Raw genomic sequence first — 23,428 nt, 5'->3', positions numbered from 1 at the left:
TTGGATTTACAAAGCACTAAAACTCTATTCTAGATGGAGTTCTGGCTGTGGTTCTGTTAAAAACATTTATCCATGTGGTCCCATTTAAATTTCGTTTAATTTTCATAATTTGGCGTATCAGTTTATTATTTAACACTTCCTTATTATTTTAAATTGAAATTTTGACAAAAAAAACATTTGCAGACAGTTTTGAGTTCATTTTCGTATAGGATTGTGTTATGTGTAGATACCTACATGTTTTTATACCTAAATACCTTTTTTTTTTAAATCGAAGTTGATTGGGCATAACCTTAATATAAAGGGACGTGTCACAGCTAAATCTTAATCAGCCGTTTAATTAATAAGCTACCTCATTTTATACTTTTATAATTCCTCGCGGACGAAGTCGCGGATAATCATATAAAGATTTAAAAATATATTTTGTCTCTCGCCCCGGCTCACGCGAAGGAAAGTCATTTATTTCGTATATTACTACTTATTTAAATCGTTAGACGTTAATATAAGCTTGTGCATCCGTCTCTACAGGTCACAGACGTGGTGCCAATCTAAATGGGATTAAGTTTCAGCAGCACGTTCGCGTTAGAAGAATTAGTGATAATTAGTTTGACTCCTTGGTCGTCTTCCTTAACTCACTGTAATGTACTTTAAGGTGTGGTAACAAAAAACGTTAATTTAAACTTCCACTTTGGAGTATTTCAAACATAAAATAAATCTTATTTCATGATCGACTCTACTTAATTTACAAATGGAACTTGCTGATCAGTTTTAAATTAAATAAGATATTCCTTTTTATTTCTAAATCAAAATTGACGCACGTTAGTCGTTATTCCTCTTAATACCAGAGCAAGTCCCATCATAAAAAAATATCGTTTTGGAGATTGGCCGCAACAAACAGAAAACATGAAAGTACCACTATTATAGGAATTATAGTCAGACAGACATATTGCAATTTTATTTATTTGAATAAATTAGGTGGTAGTCAATCGGAAAATAACTTTCCATAATCTTTTTATTGAAAATAATTCGATTAAACGTATGAAGTGTATCAATAGAGGTCTTCCATAATAGTTCTGATTTAAAAATATACATATATGCGTTTTTATAATTCATGCATAGCTCTTCAAGTGTTTTATACTTTATGACTTAAATACCTGAAATATTTGTTTTACCTGTTAATAAATCTCGTATCGCAGTGATATTCAAACATTGTAGTCTTATGAAAATATTATTTACACAATGTAATAGTCTATCTGTTCCAGTCCTAACGTTGTTCTCCGTCCTTAATTATTTCTGTCGGCATTGAATCCCCAGTAAGCAAGTGCTTATGTGGCTCATTACATACTAGTCGTTCTATTATATTGTTTTTCCCGATATTAAACTGTGTGTGTGCTGTGTAGAATATCTACAATCTATAAAATTATTAATATCTGTAGAATTGATAACAGGTGTGAGCATAGTTAGTTATCACGCTGAAACACGAAGGATACCGACATTTTTTTGATGCCATTGTTTTATGTTTTTAGTTTTCGACGTGTGTTTGTGTTAGTTACAAGTGTAGTGATTTTTTGAATGGTGTTGATGACAGGGGATGGAAGATAAATCTACATTACTTCGTGACTGTAATTTTTTCCTGTAAGTATAATATAGTTAGTTACTAGTTAGGTATCTTTTAAATAAACAATATTTCGAAAAAAAGTTTGTACAATTTGTTTTAAAATACATTTATTTTACTCAAAAATTTTTGTCTTTTAAATAGTAGAATTTATTACCTAATTTATTTTCCCGGCAATGTACCTACCTACTAGGTACTCAAAAGAAAATAAGGGCCGCCATGTTTTGTAGCTTTTCACGCTTAGAGCATTAAACCAACTATTATAATAAACACTAGATTTCCGCCCGCGGCTTCGCCCGCGTCGGCAAAGAAAAACCCGCATAGTTCCCGTTCCCGTGGGATTTCCGGGATAAAAACTATCCTATGTGTTAATCCAAGTTACCCTCTATATGTGTGCTAAATTTCATTGTAATCGGTTCAGTAGTTTTTACGTGAAAGAGTAACAAACATCCATACATCCATACATCCATACATCCATACATCCATAGACATCCATACAAACTTTCGCCTTTATAATAGTACCTATTAAGATAAAGCAAATTATAAATTATGTTTCAGAATTAAACATAATTTATTTATTTTAAAAAAATGATTAAGTGCCTATTTAACTTTTGTGAAAAAGACAATTTTCCTCAAAACTGCAACTGTTGAAAAATTTGAAATCAAAATGATAACTTTTTTTGTCTTAAATGTAGAAATGTCTTCGGAAATATTATAGGAGCCTGGAATTCCCTCAAGTGTTTATCGTAATTATGAAAAAATTGCCAAGTTTTGCAGTGTCATTAGAAATTTGTAGCCAGCTGGATTTAAGGGCTTTCATAACGCTCGGGCTCTTATTATGATGAATGATGATGAAGGTTTTATTCGTAATAGGTAGGTACTTCGTTTTAACATCCCACCTATTTTTAATTGAACTGGGGCTTGGAACGTTGGCAGGCCAGGCAAGATGGTTATACCAGCCTCATCTATTGCCATCTACGAATGCAATACTGTGATACAATAGTGTCATCGACGACGACGCTCCCCGCCACATTTTGGCTCGTCATCTTTTTCTTTGTCCACAACGTATTTTTTTGATAAGTCTATTAATTTTAGGGTGCGTGTGCACTGTTCACTATATGTAACGAGTGTGTGCCGATAAAGTAAACAATTATTAGAAAGAGTGGTGGTCACATCTTCATAAAGCTTTACCAAAATGTATCGCAAAGCCGTTATCGTGCTTTCGAGCCGTCATTAAAATGACTGCATGTTACGTTGGCACCACAAAATCTGCCACTTTCGTTGATCAAGGTCGAAAATTTAAAAATACTGTTTACCTCGAGACCCACCACCAAAATTTACCTACATAACACCCGTTGGAAGACTATGTTGTGGTATCGTGCAATGTGCGATTTAAAACTATGTCTCTAGCCCAAATATTGAAATATCTATTACCTAACTATTATTTTAAGTTGCTTAATATTTATAATGTATTATGCATTGATGTATAGTAGGTATTTCTGTTTACATTGATTAGGTAGGTACAATCTCGTAATTTGGCTCTTCATAGTTCAGGTGTACGCAATTTGTATTCATGCAATTAATTTCTAACTTGTTAAAAGGATGATTTATTTAAAATTGATTTAATTAAATTCTAATAATCACTTTTTAATGAATTTTCATCTATCTCGAAACAGACCTGGTATCTGCGTGCGTTTATTATTATCATCTAATTAATGTTTAATACAGATTTATCTACTGATAGAAACGAATAACAATAAATCCTTGCTATTTTATTCTTTATTACTTATAGATTTTCTTCGTTGTAATTTCTGTATGACGTAGATATTATAATTATTATGATAGCTTTTTACGTAAGTTGATAGTGTGCTTATATAGCTACTATGGAGGTAGAGCGTAGGTTGAGCGTATATTATTGCGTAATCTTATAAACATAGTTTTATATAAAAATGTATAAATTTTATTTTTTTGACTGGTCATTGTTAATCCATCTGATCTAGTTAATAGGAATTAATTATAGTGTCTGTTCCTACTTCCTTTTCGGAAATGTTTATCAATGTGTATAAAATATATAAGGTAACGGCACCAGTCGTGGACAAGCATCCAGTAATGGACAAAATAAATATTAAATTTAAATATTAAGACCAAAATTAACGTTATATAATTTGGCAATACTTAAAATAAAAGTTTGGTTCATAAGCTATCAAAATACGACATTTCATCTTATTCGGCCAAAATGTTTGAAGATGGCAGAACATTATGTTTAGTTGCTGCGACCCGTTTCGAAGAAATTCGTTTTTACTAAGAAAATCCTTAAGGAAGTGAGGACACAATTTTGGTTATAAGAATTTTTGTATAAATGTCAGCAAAATTTGATATTACTTTTATTTATAGTAGTTAAGTGTACGAAATATTACACGATTTAGTATCATGATAGGTTATGTTGTTGAAATAAAATTCATCAGTGTCCATAACTGGATTTAATTCTATGGATATGTCCATTTATGGACATATGTCGAAAATAAACTTTTTTTAAAGGTATTAATTACCTGCGCTTTTCTGTATTGTCTTTTCTTTCTGATTAATAATATACCTTTCACGACCATTTCAAACAAAGGGTTCCAATATTGTACAACAATTGTCCATGACTGGATTTGCTTTGGTTCCTATAATGGACATTGATATTTTTTGTTAAAATTACACTAATGGGTCCAACAACATAATATCTGTCTAAACATGAAGAATATATTATTTTAGAACAATGGGTCATTATGTGCTGTGCGACTCGTTCTCGGCTTCATTCTCTATCACTGCGTAGAGAAGTCGCATACTTATGCGTATTGTAACGCATCTATCATAGAGAGTTCTCTGATGAACTGTTTGGATCGTTGTCTGCTGCTAAATTCCACCACCATATAGCACACACGCTTAAATTTCATCCACACCATCTTGACAACAGTTTAAAAAAAGCTTTTTGCCTCGTGCTACAATTTGGAATCCATATCGATGGACCGATCAGATTAAGGCTGCTGGCGGATTCAGATTGGCGATTCACTTCACGAGTGTAGCGGAATGCCAGGAAACAGAGAGATATGGCAGAACATCGTGAAGTGGGTAACATCTACCCCCCTAGAGTGATATGACGAAGAAGAAGAAGTCCCAAAATGGATGGAATGGCAGTACTTTTTTAGTTATATTTTTCATCCCTGACTTATTGAGAAAAAAAAACCATATTGGTGTTTCTTAACGGACATAACTCGTATTTAACGATGCATTTGTCCAATTTTTGCCTAGAAAATGGAAATTAAGACTGTTTTAAATATTATAAGTATGCAAAATAATTAATAAGTACTATTTTTTATAAATACATCCCCGATTTATTGTATTCCAATCATCATTTTTAAGATTCTAATGATAACTATAAGTCTTCTCCAAGTGTAAATAACTGGAGAAACGACATTAGGTACAGTCCATAAATGGGTGTTTATAACTGGATGTTGTCCAAAACTGGGTGTCCATCATTAGATTTTTCACTGTCCAACACTGGTGCAAAAAAGTGGTTTTTTAATTTATAAATAAATTCATTATTTATGCATTGTAATCTTTTTTCTAACATTGGTTACGTTAAACTAACATTGAACTAAAGGTATAACTAAACAATATCCAATAAAGTTAAAAAACCTACGAGAAATTTGCAAAAAACTTCAATTTTTTCCTTAATCTGTCCAAGACTGGTGCCGTTACGTTAGATTAAATTTATGTCTTGTTCCTTAATTGTTCCAGACATTTCAGTCAAATTCCAATATCTCAGAGAATATTATATTTACCTAATAGGCAGGTACTTTTTTAAATAAAAACATCACAGTCAAAATTAATTTATTCATAAGGTAGCGTAGGTAGGCACTAAGATATCATTAAATTAAAAAAAAATAGCTAATAAATACTGATGACTATCAGCTATAAGTCATATCTGTCTAATCTCTCTCATATGAAATAAATTTAGATAAATATACACGATATATTTATTTACGCACTGCGTTTTTAGGTAAGCTCAATAGTAATGACATCGCTTATGAGCTTGTAATGCATAGTACGTAGATGGCTAGATGTACCAACTGTTGATTGAAGACCTAGACAATGATAACGCCTACGTTCGTCTGTTTCTATGTAGCAACAGCTTCGGCCACTTAAATTTTAATAATTTTTAGTACTTTACGTTAAACTTGTTCAAAATGTAAAGTTTGAAGAAAATTACGAAGTGCATTTTATACCTACTGGAAGTTATGGTACCTATCTCTATTGTTATTTTAATGACGCTGCTTGAGTACGTTGTATAATATGACTCAAAATTTATAAATTGCATAATAAATTAAACACATTAATTTGTATTGCACTATGTTTTTCTTTTAACAGGTCCGATAAATTATATTAGTAACTGAAAATGCTTATAAAACGAGATGCATCTACGGCGAATGCCTTTACCAAGTTCCGATTGCTTATGTGGAAAAACTTCTTGCAACAATGGCGACATCGATGGCAGACTCTGATCGAGTTAATACTCCCAGTGGGCACTATGGCATTAGTACTGATTCTTCGTATGGAAATAGAGCCAGTAAATCGAGATGTCATGAGTTATCCACCCATACCTGCACACACATTTAACTACTCCTTGCCTGTCCTGTAAGTTCAGTACATAGTATTTTAGTAGTTCCTTTCATTATATCGATTTTTATTTGCATAAATGTTTCCTATAACGGCTTTCTTGTTTTCCAGAACGGGCATGAATATAACTGAATTGTCCATAGCATACTCGCCAACGAGCCCAGTGCTTGAGGATGTTGTGCGCACAGCAGTAGTTGATTTATTTATTTTAAATATAAAAGATATCATAACACTTATACTAGACCAAATTTCAGAATTTCCAGATATTCCTATAGAAATTCCACCTGATTTAGATTTGAATTCAACTTTGATTTACGAATTAGCGAAATCACTTATAAAAGTACGGGCATATGATAGTAGTCACGACCTTAGGGGCATATATGTAGATGAAATATATACTCGGAAAGTTTTGGCTGCCGTAGAGTTTGACGATGAGTTGTTGGGTATGTGACTAGTTTTCTTACATTTGTTTTTTCTATATTTTGTCAGTGACATAGTACGATGGATAACAACTACATCTTTTAGGAACAACTGCATTGCCAAGGGACATCAAATATGCTTTGCGTTTTCCGGAAAGGCCTCGGTTGAATTCATTCCTTGCCATGGGCGGATTGACTTGGCGAACAGATTATATCTTTCCATTCTTTCAAGTTCCTGGACCGAGGTTTCCATATTCTTGGGAAGGGGGTAACGATCCAGGTAATACTGATTTTATGTAAAAATGCCCTTATAATAACAATACCTAATCGTAATTTTCCAACTGTTTCGCCGGATTTTTTACCGCTTATAACTCTGGTTTTTTTACAGGATATGTCAACGAATTGTTTATTGCCCTACAACATTCAATCTCCATGGAATTAGTTTCTCGACTGACCAATACAAATTTGAAAAACTTTACCGTCAACATACAGAGATATCCTCATCCAAGCTTCGTAGAAGATTTGGCTGTTGAAGCACTTAATATTATATTTCCTATGTTCGTAATGATCAGCTTTAGTTATACAGCTGTTAATATAGTTCGTGCTGTTACTCTTGAAAAAGAAAATCAATTAAAGGTAATTATTGGAGTAGGTACATTGATTTGGCAGTATGTTTCATTGCGATACGATCTTCTAATTTTATTCAACATTAGATGTGCTCCGCGGTTTTACCCGCAGTGCTCCGCTCCTGTTGGTCTTAGCGAGATGAAAAATGGGAAATCTAACACCGAAAGAATTTTTCAAATCGGATCAGTATTTCCCGAGATTAGCGCGTTCAAACAAACAAACTCTTCAGCTTTATAATATTAGTTTAGATATGTTTTTAGTTCTTTTCATTAAATGCTCATGTCAAAAAATAATATTTAATTATTACTGTTATGTGCTTATTTTGAATTTAGCTTGTTATTCATTTGTAATTTGATTTTTTAAAGGAAATTATGAAAATCATGGGTCTACCCACATGGTTACATTGGACTGCGTGGTTTTTTAAACAGTTTTTATACATGTTAATCATAGCGGGATTACTCGTTATACTTCTTAAGGTAATTAAAGTTTAATACTTTTTATTTAGAATTCCTTAGACTTTTCACATTTTAAGCATTCAAAACCTGTTTAATTAATTAGTTATTGGAATATCGAGTGTCATTAGAATTGGACTAGACCTATCTTGTTTTCCTTTGATAAAATTATTATCTTTGAATGTTTTGTATTTCTGCGCTTTCTATATATAGGTTTTAAATAATAAATTTATTAAAGACAAGTATAATTCCAGATTAATTGGTTTACTAATGAAGAGGGATTTAGTGATTATGCGGTATTTACGAATACACCATGGACGGTGTTATTATTTTTTATTACTCTCTATTTAACGTGCATGGTGTTCTTTTGTTTTATGCTCAGTGGATTCTTTAGCAAAGGTGTGTTATATATTTATTTTATATTTAAGATATGATATTTCTATTAAACGTACTTCAAAATTAAAAACTAATGCATTCAAATAAGGATCTTGCATAAGATCATGTCGACACTTACCTGTATGGACTTCGTTTACAGTTCATCTTTCTCTGAAAATAATGTTAAATTTTGAAATAATTATTAGAATTTTATAATCAAATGAAATCCTTAAATTTTATGTACCATTGCTTTTTTCAGCTAGCACGGCAGCTCTTTTCACAGGAGTTATATGGTTCTTAACATACGTACCATCGTTTCTGCTTAGTATGGAGACGGAAATTTCCCCATACGTTCAAGCACTTACCTGTTTGACTATTAATTCTGCAATGTCATACGGTTTCCAATTGCTTATTTCAAAGGAAACCTTAGGTGGTATGTATTTTTCGGACGTCTACATTTCTATAAGATTTAGCATAACATTTTCATAATGATATACTGTTTTTAAGGTATGACATGGGGAAACTTCTTCAGTACACATACGCTTGATTCGAATAGATTTTTGTTCGGCCACGTAGTTATTATGATGGCGATAAACTGTGTTCTCTATATGCTGATCGCTCTTTATTTGGAACAAGTGCTACCTGGACCCTGGGGAACACCACAACCATGGTATTTTCCTTTCCAAAAATCGTTCTGGTTTCCATCTTCTGTTAATAATTCAGGTAGGAAATCAATGTAAAATATAACAAGAAAGGTAATTTTTAAAAAGTATCATTTATGTATGCAACATATTTGTGGGAATTAAAAACTTTAAAGAGAATATTAATAAGTTAAAAATAATTACAATCTTATATTTTTGTAGACATATTAGTTGAAAATATGGAGAGTATTGCTGTGAAAGAAGATGAACCTATAGGCCATGAAGTGGGCGTGAAAATTAACGTGAGTGTAAAGTAAATTATGTCATCATCATATTATATTTACAGTAAATAATAACTGTTTTATTAAATGTGATTTTGTTTTTTTAGAATTTAACAAAAGTGTATGGAAAAAACATTGCCGTAAATAATTTGAGTCTTAACATTTATGACGACCAAATCACAGTTTTATTGGGTCACAATGGTGCTGGAAAGTCTACAACTATTTCTATGTTGACGGGTATGTACTTAACACTAAAGAGAGTACCACAAAAATTTACATTTTGTTGTTTTTTAATTTTTATCGTTAATTTAATTGATAATAATTGAATGAAGAATTCATCATGTTAAGAATTAATAATACTAAATTCGTTATCTGATAATCACTAAAAATAGGCGCTGATAATGGATATGCATCACATACTCGCTTCAATTATCATGTTATTGTTTGCGGAATAAAGATTTTTTTTGCGCAGGTAATGTCCCTATAACGAAAGGCAGCGTATGTTTGGCGGGATATAATATATCTTATCAGCTACAAGCAGCTCGTGCTCATCTAGGCCTCTGTCCCCAACATAATGTTCTATTCAATGAACTTACGGTGCAAGAACATCTCGAATTCTTTGCCAGATTAAAAGGTTTCAGCGGTAAAGAGTTGGATACGGAAATTAACACGATAATAGAAAAATTGGAAATGCAGGAAAAGGTATCTACAATCTATGCTTCATACACGATAATATCTAGATATTAATTGATACTAAAAAAATTTTTGAAAGCGAGTAGAATGACTAAGCTCTTTTAAAATAGTAAGGACTGAATCGATAAATCTTTGTTTATATAGTTATTGTTTCTAATTTATTATAATTCCATAGCGTAACTATATAGCTGAAGGGCTCTCGGGTGGTCAAAAGAGGAGGTTATGTGTTGGCATAGCATTAAGTGGTGGAGCTCGAGTAGTGCTATTGGATGAACCGACCTCTGGCATGGATCCAGCATCTCGAAGAGCGCTATGGGATCTTTTGGAAAGGGAGAAAAAAGGCAGGCTTACTCTTTCGATATTTATGTGGAAATACTTATTGGAATGTATTTACTAAATACCTATCTAAGTACCATGTGATTTGTGAATGTATGCTTGATTTTTTTTGACATGAACTTGTAAATTATTTCGATTTGTACTGTTTAAGGTCGATCCATGATTCTAACAACACATTTTATGGATGAGGCCGATTACCTTGGCGATCGAGTGGCGATAATGTCGAGTGGAAGTTTACAATGCGTCGGATCTCCGTATTTCTTGAAGAACTATTATGGAGTAGGATACACTTTAGTCGTAGTCAAGAGCGAAGGATTCCAGTTGAATGCTTGTACACAAATAATTGATAAATACATAGCTGGTACCGTTCCTAAAGACGATGATGGTAAGTTGTTTTAAGAATTGTAGGAGTATTTAACAGCTCTATATTTTTCTGATATATTTTTAAAGTGAAACTTTTATTACATCGTCTCAAACTTTTTGGTCTGTGTAGCGCATGTCGCGTGACGGTCGGCTGCCGAGTAGGTATACCTATATTCGGACTTCGGAACCGTTCGAACAGTTTCACTTTTACCGTGGTTTCATAAAACCACACAAGATTTTTTTTTATTTTTATATTGATTTTAGCCGTTGAAGTAACGTATAAATTGCCAACTGCATTTAGACACGTCTTTGAAGATTTACTCAATGAATTGGAACAGAATGCTGATACTATTCATTATAAAAATTATGGTTTGATTGCAACCACATTGGAAGATGTCTTTATGTCGTAAGTACTAACCTTTGATTATTTTTTGTAATGTTTTGGTATTAAGTAGACGAACGTATTCTATCGCTTACCCATATTTATAATCGAACGATGACACGCAATATTATATTGATTAAATGTTTATCAGCTCAATCACAGATAATCATGTTAATAACATCGGAATTAGATACAAATTCTAAATCAATACGTTTTTTTTTTAGCTACATAAATCAATTTCCTTTTACAGAGTTGGTTCTGATGTCGAAATCAATTCGGTATCGGATGACACAGCTACAATTGGAGACAGTTGTGATGATTTGAAAGACAGTGGATTTGATGCGTCTTCTGTTGAGCATTGTAAGCAATCTCATATGTTTTCCCCTTTACTGTTGTACTTCCCTCCTTATCTTCCATAAAATAATAAATCATACTTATTGAATTACTTTATGGATGTTATTTATCAACACAATTTTACTTTAAATTGATACGAACTTACAAAACATAGACGGTAACATACACAACAAATGTACCTACAGATTTTCGGCCCTATCGCTCAGAAGCGATATCTCCGGTAACCTTGTTGTGACTCTTCATAATCGCATTATTAAAGGATTATAAATTTGTATATAACTACTATTTCTTAAGACTTAATTTTTTGTCCAACAGTGGACAAGAGCAATGAAAAGGAAACTGGATCTCGCTTGCTACGGCTACAAGTGAAAGCGACTTGGTATAAGCTCTTTCTGGTTTGGTCTCGATCCTGGGGGCTGCTGCTTTTGCAAATCCTCGTACCTGTTCTACAGATCAATATCAGTTTGGGCATCACGATGTATATTCTGGCCAATAGGGCTATCGTTATACCCAGACTTTTGTCATTAGTGCAAGGGTGAGAGAATGTATAATATAATAATAATTCCTATAAAGTAAAAAATAACTTGTCCTAGATAGAAAATTTAATCCCAAATATTTCCAATGGCTTTGTATTTCTATTTTGAGGTGTCTAAGCATTATTATAAAATGTTCCGCCGATATTGTTCTATCATTGTAAGTGGTTACTTGTCATTTTATAATAATAAAAAATATTTTATAGATACCCATCAACGGAAACTTTACTATCCTTTAACGGTACTGATCCTAATTCTCTGGGAGGCTTGGCAAAAGCGGGTTACGAGTTGATATACCGTACTGCAGCTCTTGACTCTATGGAACTTATCGACGCAAATGACAAAGCTACTGATGAATTTTATTTGCAAATGGTAAATATGAATGACACTTGATATTGTTAAATATTTATAATCAATATCGTGTACTTTTTTACCTGTAAACTCGTCTTTATTATTATTTTCGATTGCACTTACTAACAAATTAAGATTGTCGTTAGAGTACCTAAGGGTACAATATTATTTATTTTAATTGTATGATTTAAATTCCCTTCACAATATACCAGATCAGCGTATATTAAAAATGTAACTTCTCGCTTTTTAGACTGAAGACCCCGTTGCAATGGGTGCCCTTCGCAACAAGATCTTAATCGGTGCAACTTTTAACGACAATTCAGCGACAGCTTGGTTCAGCAACTTTGGCTACCATGACGTTGCTACGTCATTAGCCACATTACATACGGCTTTGCTCAAAGGAATCGATGCTGCTGCTAACCTCACTGTGTACAATCACCCCTTGGAAGCTAATTATAGAGATGACGTAAGCGTTATTCTGTGAAGCTTCTTATTTATAAAAAAGGATCAGTTTTGTATACTTGTTTCCACTTTTGTATTGTCATGTTGTCTAATTTAATTATTGCTTTTTCATGCCCAAATAACTTCTAGCTCTTTGATTTTGTTCAACTTTCTTTTTGGTTTCAGACTAACTTGCAGCTTATGCTGTCACTTTTATCCATGCAAGTGGCCACAGCCATAGGCAACAGTATGGCGATTGCTAGCGCCGTTTTTATAATGTTTTACATAAAGGTATGACTTCGATCTTGTTAAACTTGTTACCTAAATTATCAAATGTGATAGGTTTAAGTTTATAGACGTCTAAGTAAATATAAATGAATGAAAATTCTTTATTGCTCAAAAATAAATAAATACAAATACAAAAGCACACAACACATAAAACAAGCAAAAGGCGGCCTTATCGCTAGGTAGCGATCTCTACCAGGCATCCCTTAAAGTATAGGAAATAAACACAACAAAAAGTGGGTGAGCAAAAACAAGGCAATACAAACAAGGAAAACTAAATAAAATATTCGATTACGCATATTACGGTATATTCAAATACACTAAATATTTAAATTGATAATCTTTTCTTACACTAATAAAAAAATCTTAATATTTTAAGGATCATAATGCACCAAAAAAGTGTATTTTTTTGCATATGCCTTATTACTGAAGAATAATTTTATCTTTTGAATCTAAGGTGTTTGTTGCCACCTTATTTATTTGATCTAAAAGTTTTCAAAAATGAAAATTAATTTTTAGTTCACCATGACAATATATTTATCTCCTAGGAGCGTGTGATTCGCGCAAAGTTACTGCAGCGCGCTGCGGGCGTCCAACCAGTTGTGATGTGGGGCGCCGCGGCGGTGTTCGACTGGGCTTGGTTCCTCGTACTGAGCGTCACTGTTATCATCTCGTGTGCCGCTTTCCAAGTTATTGGGTTCAGTACGGCTACTGAACTGGGTATGATCTAGTTGTATTTAGGTATATCGGTTTTATGCTACGGTTAATTGAAACTTGTCACTACATTTGTGACTTGCATACATATTTCTAAAATTCAACCTTATTCTGACAGATGACGACAATACGAGAATAATCGTGATTGCGAAGTGTTTTACTGTTTTCTACTCGTTCTATTCTAGAAGTACCTAAATTAATATCATTTTATAGAAATGAGCAATTCACTAGCCTGTACCTGTGGAATTCTTACCACATATATTGCAAATAAACATGTCTGGTCCTGTCCAAAAATATTATCTTATAGATTACTCATTTCCTACTTCTCTATCTAAAATCAAATTAAGAAATACTAATAGTCACGGTAATTTGATTATTATAGATATCTTATCTGTGTAACTACTTTGTTTTTCCTTTTAATTTTATATTTTATTATTATTCTGCAGGTCGCATGTACTTATGTCTGATGGTATACGGAGCTGCTATGTTGCCTCTTCACTACTTATTCTCACTAGCCTTCAATGGGCCAGCTGTTGGATTCGTTCTTATGTTCTTTGTGAATATACTTTTCGGTAATTAATATTTTATTCCGAATGTAAGATTATTCCACATTTAAGAATAATATAAAACGTAAATATCTTTTCCTATTTCGTAATTGCTGTAATGAGGAAACAATCAAATATTAAAATTGGTCTTATTAATGTATGAACGGCACTTTTAATTAAAAATTGACTTCCCGATTTCGTGACTTAATCATACTCCAATGTCTAATAAAATTAGATTTTAATGGAGGTATATACAATTAGCACAAATACCTAATATTATTGAAATGTTAGGATTTGACAATAAGTACGAAATATTACGAAACTCCCAGGTCTGATGGGTGCTCAGATAGTAGAAACTCTCCAATCTCCGGTCCTCAACACTGGGCAAGTGGCCACCATCATGGATTACATACTGCAGTTCTTCCCGTTATACAGTCTCGTTACGGCTGTCAGGTACAAAAGCAAAATGTGTATTTTTATATGTTTAATAAATGATTTTTTTAACGAATCCAGAAACTTCTGGTAATGCTCTCACTTTAGCCACTATAATACCAAAGAAATTGGTCACGTTAATTCATATAAGGCACTGGATGTGCCACGCCTTTTCATCAGCGGACACGGGCAATAGCTAGTATTTCTATAGCTTTGGTATGTGTTTTTCTGGCACTTTAGCTACTTCACTGCCAAATGTCATCAAAATCCAATCAGTTGTTTTCGCGTCAAAGAATTTTAAACTTACATCCATATATCCTTACCAATTTAGCGTTCATATAATATTAGTATTTAGTAGGATTGTATAATTTTACAGTCTCAGATGTTATCCAGTTATAATTGAATAATTGTTTCTTTACCAGATCCCTTAACCGCATCGGCATGACAGAGTATTCCTGCTTGGAGTTCTGTGACTATTTGCTGTCGACATTCCCTAATTTACAAGAGTGCACGATGCAAACCCTTTGCGACAATTTATCGCAAAACTGTTGTGGTAAGCAATTGTAAAATAATATTATATCACTAAAATACATTTCCCCAGTATTTATTAAAACCTATTGGAATTCAAAATTCGCAAGTATTCTATGGTTCGGATAATTTTGGGGGTAACATATTTTTTTGAGCTTTTGACTTAAATCTTTTTTAATATGTCTGTGTAATAAATAATAAATTTTGTTGTTTTTAGTCCGTGAGAATCCATACTTCGATTGGGAAGAGCCGGGAGTAATGCGCTACCTCTTGAGTATGGTGATTAGTTGTGTCGTACTCTGGACCCTTATGATGTTATTGGAGTATAATTTGCTTCAAAGAGTAAGTATGACCGTATTACACGACCCCATCCAATCCCAAATAAAATAAAGTACACATATTTTAATGGTGCTTTATTATTAGTAGTACTTAAACACGTACATAATCACGTTTAAGGATAAATGAAACCAAGCAATAACTCTCACACTACAATTATTTATGTTTTCTATTGCTGTGTGTCATAAGTTTTAGCTAAAGAAAAAATTACAAAAAATCTGAAAAAAAAATCAAAATGTACATTTTTTTCTAGATTTTCAAATGGAGCAAGCACCCTCCAGCATTCGACCCGCAAGAACTAGACCCAGACGTGGCTAACGAGGTGGAACACGCACAACGCACGTCGCCGGATAAACATAGGCTTCTAGCGAGAGGTCTCTCGAAGTATTATAAGAATAACCTCGCGGTAGATCAGCTTTCTTTCAGTAAGTCGAATGTTGTTTTTTTATAAGCTACAACTATAGTTCACTGTTTAATTATAGTAATGATGTAGCTAGTTAAATTTAAGATATTTTTGAAGTGAAAACTTCTTTAGCGGCGTTGGGTATAAAATCTTAAACTCGCGTCAGGACACGTGGCCTGATCGAAAAAGCGTAAGACGAATTTTTTTTGCACTTATATTCCATGCGTAAGACCCCATGCTGAACGTTAATAATCAAGTTTTCACTTCTGCCAGCACTCCCGGAGTGCAACCCGTCTTTTTTGTTTTTGTAATGTTATGCAATTCAATAACAGGATATGAATGATTTGAAATCGATAGCTTATAGATAATTTTCTTGAATTGACAACTTAAATGAAAGTGAGATAACGTTGTTATTAAATAATAATTAAGTAATAATTTTATGTTGTTCTCTGTTGTAAAAATCTATTAAAAAACAAATACAAATACCTAACAGTTAAAAAAATATTTTTTATTTTTAGCTGTTGGTGAAGGGGAATGTTTCGGTCTACTTGGAGTGAACGGAGCTGGCAAGACTAGCACCTTCAAAATGTTAATGGGAGATGAATCTGTTTCTAGCGGTGACGCTTACGTATGCGGCTATTCCGTTAAATCAGATCTCGGAAAGGTTTATGAACACATTGGTAAGTGCATTATTTTTTTGAAATGAAATAAAAGTAAATAAAGTTTTCCTGTTTTTATAAAGGAGATGCTCTAAGCATTTTAAAATACAAAGGCGATTAGAATGTTTTCGGGATGTTAAAATCTTATTACGCGTATTTTATGATCCACACTTTATGTTAACCATTTCAGTATAACATTTTCAGTCAATGAGCGTGTCATTTTTTTACGTTAGGAATCAAAAGAATTAGAAATAATAAGATACTCGACTTTTTATAAATGTTTTATTTAATAATAATAATAATTTACATATGCATTGTTCGCACGCAGGCTATTGCCCGCAATTCGACGCAGTGTACAATGAGCTGACGGGCCGTGAGACGCTGCGTCTATTCTCAACATTGCGCGGTATCCGCGAACCGCATTGCACTGCGAGATCGTTGATGCTAGCACATGCTTTAGGGTTCACTAAGCATCTTGATAAACGGGTAAGTAGGTATTTTTTTTATAGGTTCCTGTGAATTGCCATTTTTATGACAAGAAATAAATAAATAATGTTTTTGATAAAGTTACTGTATTTTTCTTACTTTAGAAGGCATTATAATCAAATATTTAGACATAAACAAGAAAATAATAAGAATTTTTGAAAATGCTTCGCGTTACAATTTAATTTTGAAAACAGTATTACTTATATCTAGATAATACGCAGATTCGTATGAAATTTCGTGGTCAGATCGTTATGGTTCTGTTGCACCATCCGCCACATTGACAGTTTTAAGATGAGACAAATATGATTATTATGAATATGAGAGTTACGATGCCGTCTATAATAAGAAGTTTTAGGTACTAAAAGCATGAAAGGTTGAATAGGTAAGGGTCAAATATAGATCCTTGCGGCACACCAGCAACTTAAAGATTCAGATTGGCGAGTTTGTAATATGTACAAACTTTTTGGGTCCTATTCGAATTATACGATAAGTACCAATTAAAAAAAACCTTGAATATCATTAGTGCGATTTTGTACAAAAGTAGTTCGTGATCAACCGTATCGAAAGCTTTTCTTAAGTCCATGTAGATCGCATTAACTTCTAAAATTCAGTTTATTTGTTATTAAATAAATAAATATATAAATTATGTATATTCCTTCAGGCTAGATCAGGTTAACCTATTCTTGTCAAATAGTGTTGTTACCACTTACCGTAGCATTAATTTAGTTTTTAAATATCCATGTAGGTATATGTTTACGTAAAATCTTAATGTTGTAGGTGGACCAATATTCGGGTGGCAACAAACGCAAGCTGAGTACAGCGTTATCGCTGCTGGGCGGCGCGCGGCTCGTGTTCGTGGACGAGCCCACCACGGGCGTGGACCCCGCCGCCAAGCGGCAGGTGTGGCGCGCGCTGAGGACCGCCAGGTGACTGGCTGTCAGGATTCATTCTAACCAAGAAGCTTATATCTAATACACTGTGCAATACTATGACCATTAACTTGTAACAAGAAAATATGACGTTGAATGACGCCTGTATGTTTTTTATCCCTTTCACACCTAACTTGGCAAGTTAGGTGTGTGTGTTTAGTGTGTGTGTCGTCACTTCTTGACGACCTTTTAATAGGCGATTGTGACTTGTGAGTCTAATTTTTGTATGTCAATTTTTCTGACTCCGTAAAAATCCGCAATCATAAACCTATAAACCTACGTTCTACGATAGTCGTAAATGTTAGTCTAAAATATTTTCTAAGCCAATATATTTTTGACGTGACAACGTCTTATAATTCAATAGCCGGCTTCACGCACGAAAAAACATGACTCAAGCGGCGTTACCTCGCTCTGAGGCGATCCGGCCGGATGAGGCTTGAAGTGCAAGCGAGAGCGCGGAACGAGCGACAAAGCAGCACAATAGGCCGTTGTCACGTTCAACTATCGTCAGTAAACCGACTTTACAGACAACCAATTTTTTTATGTTATTTTCAGGCGAGCAAACACATCATTCGTGCTGACGTCACACAGCATGGAGGAGTGCGAGGCGCTGTGCTCGCGGCTCACTGTGATGGTCCGCGGACGCTTCCAGTGTCTCGGATCTCCACAGTACTTGAAGAATAAATTCTCTCAAGGTATATTTGAAAATCTAAATTGATAATCGAAAAAAGAGCGTGTGTGGCGAGCACACGTGTCAGAAGTGAAACTTCTTTGGTAAGATTCAAAGATACCAAAATCGTCGCCTTACTCCATGACGTGTTGGTATTGACGCGACCTTCAAATTATTTTCTCAACCAACGCGCCTTAAGAAGTTTAACATCAAAACTTAAAAAAACCGCTGTTATTTAGTGTAGATAAGTTACTTTGTTTCTATAGTAACTATATTCTATAGTAATATGTGGTAATATTTAATATTTTTTCAGGATTCACTTTGACGATAAAAGTTAAAGCACTTGAAAATGATCAAGTCAATGCACCTGTAGTAAATAGCATTGAACTCATAAAAGGCTACGTTAATAACAACTTTAACAGTCCGAGATTAATGTGAGTACAAAATTCGTATATTGTTTCAAACAATATACGAATTTTTTCAAAAAAACACCTTATAGTGAGTGAAAAAATTTGCATATTGTTTCAAACAATATACGAATTTCTTCAAAAAAACACCTTCAATTTTCTCCTACATGATTTTACATACATGATTTTTTAGTGATTCACGAAAAAAATAAATTGCAATTTATTTAATTTTTTAATCACCAATATAATGATTATATTATCATTTATTGACTTATACGTAACTTTTTTTACAGGGAGGAGTACCAGGGCCTCATAACATATTACCTGCCTGACCGAACAGTCTCTTGGTCTAGAATGTTCGGTACCATGGAGCGAGCCAAACGCGAGTTGCCAATCGAAGATTATAGCATTCTTCAAACTTCATTAGAACAAATTTTCCTGCAGTTCACAAAATACACGCAAGAGGGCGCTCCAGAACAAACTAATTTGTGATCTATGACATTTTATCCCGCCTTATGAGTTTATAGTGTATGTCTAGTGATTTATTTTCACTTAAAAAGTTGTGTTTAAGTAGAATTTAATGTAATATAGGAAGACGGGCGTTCATATCTGTAACTGAAACAGCTTACCTACTTAAACATAAATGGGGGTTCATTAATTAAGTTTATGTGCCAAAAAATTGTACCAAATAAATACATATTATTTTGTATGTAATTACTTTCAATTAAGCCCTATAATCTATGTTGACTTAAGATTTATTAATATTCAAGTAATCTATATGTACTGTTGTACGCATGCGCATATGATTTTAAGCCATGACCTATATTCTATCTACATGACAAATAGTTGCGTTTCTAATAATTTTAATGAATAAGTGTAATGTAATATGTATAATATTAATGAAACGAGGCCATCTCACACACAATTTCGTACAAAGTTGTCTGTAAAAAAAATTCTATTCATATTTTACGGAAAACGTTAATATACTTTTTATACACGACTAATTGTATTGTTATTTTTTAATTATATATAAAACCAATGAGATTTTTATACTTTTCTATCCCATTATAAATAAAACAACATAGAAGCAATTAGTATCAATTTTGTACGTAATGTTAAGACTTATAAATAAAAACACACAAAATATTCAGAAAGCTTTTATTTCAAAAATCCATAAACCTCCAATGCAAACGAACACTTTTCTTACAAGATAGTTGAAAATTATTTGTAATACAAAAAATGTATTTTAACTTAAAACAACGACAATTAAAAATACACTTTTCCATTTTATACACTGCACTGCAACTGGTATAAATTGTGGGATAAAGATTATACTTCGAGTACAATATAAATAATTAATCGGCAAGAAAAAAGTTATTGTATGAAAGAAAACTGAACACAGCCCATATAACATATGAATGATGCTATAGCTTCGAGACATTTTCAAAGGATAGGAACAGTCCTTAATAGTAAATAAATAATAAAATGTACAAGTTTTGGTGTTAAACATTGAATCACAATAATATATCACAAAACATTATTTTTGTTGAATCTCATCCTCAGTAAATAAATAAATTGTACTTTTTATCCTAAAATTCATATACATATCATTTTTTAAATGGCAATTATTTTATTATGAACTAAAGTAAGATAAAATTGTATAATATAATACTTTTGCAAACATCATGCAATTACACATAAACAAGATGCTTTTGAGTTTAACAAATTGATTTTTTATCAGGTAACATTTTGCTATTATCTTTATTTTAATTGAATTATAAACAGAATCATGATACTAAATGACGAACAAGTTCTATGGCCATTCACAATTTTCAATTTAACCTAAATAAAAACCTCCGCCCATCTCGATATTCTTAACTAAAAGAATAATATTAATAATTGATCGTTTACATTTAAATAATAAAGTTTTCAAGCACCACATAAAATAAGTATTAAATACTGCAATTAATTACGAAACTATAGTAGAGCCATTTTAATAGGCAACATTTGACAGTTCAACAAAATTCAAGAACGTAACCTAGTAACGACGACATAGAATAAACATGATATTTCGTTTTGTTAGAACTGCACATTTGCTTGACTTTTTTCAATTACGACTACATATTTATAATAATAATGACCGATACAAGTCATTTTAAGATTTCATTTTACTGATAAACCATTCTAAACATAATAAACAATTTCTGAATTGAAGAACTGACGTCATTACAATTTTGTGTCAATAAACCTTTTTTCTTTTTAAATACCAGAGACGTTACTATAAAAATCGAAATCTGACATCTATAATCGAATGCATTGATTACTTGTGAATAAAAATCATCATAAATTAATAAATTCGATTGACAAATGTTTCAAATATGTATCGATTAATTCACTTTAATCGATGTTTTTACGCAGGTTACCTCTCTTCGAAGATAAAATTGATAGACGTCAAATGTTGCCTATTAAATTGGCTCGACAATACTTATAAAAACTAGCAAAGCTAGAGCATACATCGAGATTGTTTAATTCGAAAAGTGTTATAGAACACGAAACGTAATTCATTATAATTAAACGTATTTACGTATTAAGCCTACTTAGTGAAACTTTACGTGTATATTTTAAATGATTTACATGATAAAAACGAAAAATGCGAGTTCGATATAATAGTCTCGAGAGAGTGTGTTTCAAGGGAACATGCTTTCGTGCGACTTATTTTAATAAATGTTGATTCACAACACTTTCAGCCTTTGACTGTTGGTAAACCATCTCTGAACTAGGTATACATGTCGAAAAATTCTTTAGTCGAGTATTTGTAAAATCAATTAAAAATATATATTCACTTGAAAGATTTAAAAGCTGAAATAAAAAAATATACATCCGGTACATTTCACTAGAATATTTATCTAAAAATGTGTGGTTTGAGAACTGCAAGTAATCACTGCATTAAAGTTTTCTCATGACACATTAGCTACAGATAGAAGTTGACAACATTGAAATATTAAGCTATTGCATAGCTTCTATCGCGGGCCTTGAGCGCGGGGACCGAATCCAGAAATTCCGTAACGAAAAAACCTCACGCTCCCCACGGGGACGGGCGCGGAGGTGTGGCTTAAAGGCATAGCATGCAATAGCTTTACCGCGGCAGTCCCCGAGTGCCACACGTCTTTTTTTTTTATTCAGATCATATAAAAGCTGAATAAAATCAGATTAGTGCTATTGGAACTACAAACAATCTACTTTGGATGGCAGTAATAAAGTAAGTACCCTTTTAAGTGTAAAAAATTATAATACAGCTCTATCATATTTGCATGAGTATAAGTACATTGTTATGTAATAATTATTTGTATAAATTGTTTTTACAAGTAGGTACATATACGACACACAGTGAAAACTTTCTTAAACATTTATTCCAATACATATCTTAAGATACAACATGTATATAAAATACTGCATAATTTACTAATGCTTACTGCCTAGTTGAGTAGAGCAGGTCGTATTGTTCACACATTTTTTATTATTATTTAAGAAATTGTTTCTCTTTTGTTCAATTTCTATAAAAACAAATAAGCTTTAGTGGAGATAAAAAAATATTTGTAGGGGTAAATACAAAATGTAAGGTATTTCTTTACTTAGGATAATAAAATTACTTGTTTTTACGACCTGCTCATACTATAATATTTACGGAAACATTACATTTACCTAATCTATTGAATAGCTTGGGTCACAGGGTTCAAAAAAGCTAATAATTCAAAAATACTGTAAATATTATTATTGACATATTGGGATGAAATTAAAAAATATATTGTAAGTACATTCATAAATACGTAAATTATATTAAGTAGGTATGTATATATTGAGTATAGATAATAGCTTATGCGCATGTTTGCGTAATTAATCAAATCGTTATGTGAGGTAATAAAGAGCGCACAATAATGACGATCATTCTTGCTACGAGCGCAAAAAATACTGTAAATCAAATAAAGTAATCACAGTAATATGTAAATCACTACATAGTATAAAACAAAGTCGCTTTCCCTGTCCCTATGTCCCTATGTCCCTTTGTACGCTTAAATCTTTGAAACTACGCAACGGATTTTGATGCGGTTTTTTTTAGTAGATAGAGTGATTCAAGAGGAAGGTTTATATGTATAATAATATCCATTAAATAGTGGAGAAGTACTGTTATTTTTGAGGTTTCTAATGTGATGTCGTAAAAAATTACATTTTTTCCGCTTAAATTGCAAACGCAGGCTGAACCCTACGAGTTTTATCAAAATAATGTACTAAGTATTATACACATTGAAAAGGTCTACAGAAAAGTCCGCGATGGTATATGTCTATCTCTTATGGATAACCCACAATAACTTTTTTTTGTCATTTACTTTTTACGACAAATAATGGCTAATTTTCGATGCGATTTTAACCAATACAGCATTAATCCTTAACCAATTAATCCATCAGTCCTCGGAATCACAGACACAATAGAAAATCTATTGTGTCGCGCCCCGA

The 23,428-nt window shown here is 32.7% G+C and overlaps 1 protein-coding gene across 1 annotated transcript; it reads left to right on the top strand.

Moving 5' to 3' along the window:
- The first annotated feature begins 1,436 nt into the window (after positions 1 to 1,436).
- On the top strand, positions 1,437 to 20,062 carry LOC149906507 (phospholipid-transporting ATPase ABCA3-like). The gene is made up of 32 exons (XM_090104626.1): positions 1,437 to 1,632; positions 6,026 to 6,292; positions 6,386 to 6,717; positions 6,800 to 6,973; positions 7,082 to 7,329; positions 7,686 to 7,796; positions 8,027 to 8,171; positions 8,407 to 8,580; positions 8,655 to 8,870; positions 9,011 to 9,090; positions 9,177 to 9,306; positions 9,542 to 9,771; positions 9,938 to 10,103; positions 10,250 to 10,483; positions 10,726 to 10,867; positions 11,094 to 11,203; positions 11,513 to 11,732; positions 11,937 to 12,102; positions 12,332 to 12,547; positions 12,709 to 12,813; positions 13,356 to 13,527; positions 13,968 to 14,093; positions 14,396 to 14,519; positions 14,921 to 15,051; positions 15,244 to 15,368; positions 15,616 to 15,787; positions 16,284 to 16,445; positions 16,753 to 16,910; positions 17,688 to 17,836; positions 18,395 to 18,534; positions 18,823 to 18,943; positions 19,210 to 20,062. Exons 2-32 carry the CDS (start codon positions 6,054 to 6,056, stop codon positions 19,406 to 19,408), a joined length of 5,217 nt encoding a protein of 1,738 aa, XP_089960752.1. The 5' UTR covers positions 1,437 to 1,632; positions 6,026 to 6,053; the 3' UTR covers positions 19,409 to 20,062.
- Positions 20,063 to 23,428: the final 3,366 nt, after the last annotated feature.

The sequence above is a fragment of the Colias eurytheme genome, chromosome 8, assembly GCF_061535395.1.
Source record: "Colias eurytheme isolate Ceu_HAF_F1 chromosome 8, ilColEury1 Martin Lab GWU primary, whole genome shotgun sequence".
Classification (NCBI taxonomy): Eukaryota; Metazoa; Arthropoda; class Insecta; order Lepidoptera; family Pieridae; genus Colias; species Colias eurytheme.
This window is presented reverse-complemented; position numbering and strand designations above follow the sequence as displayed.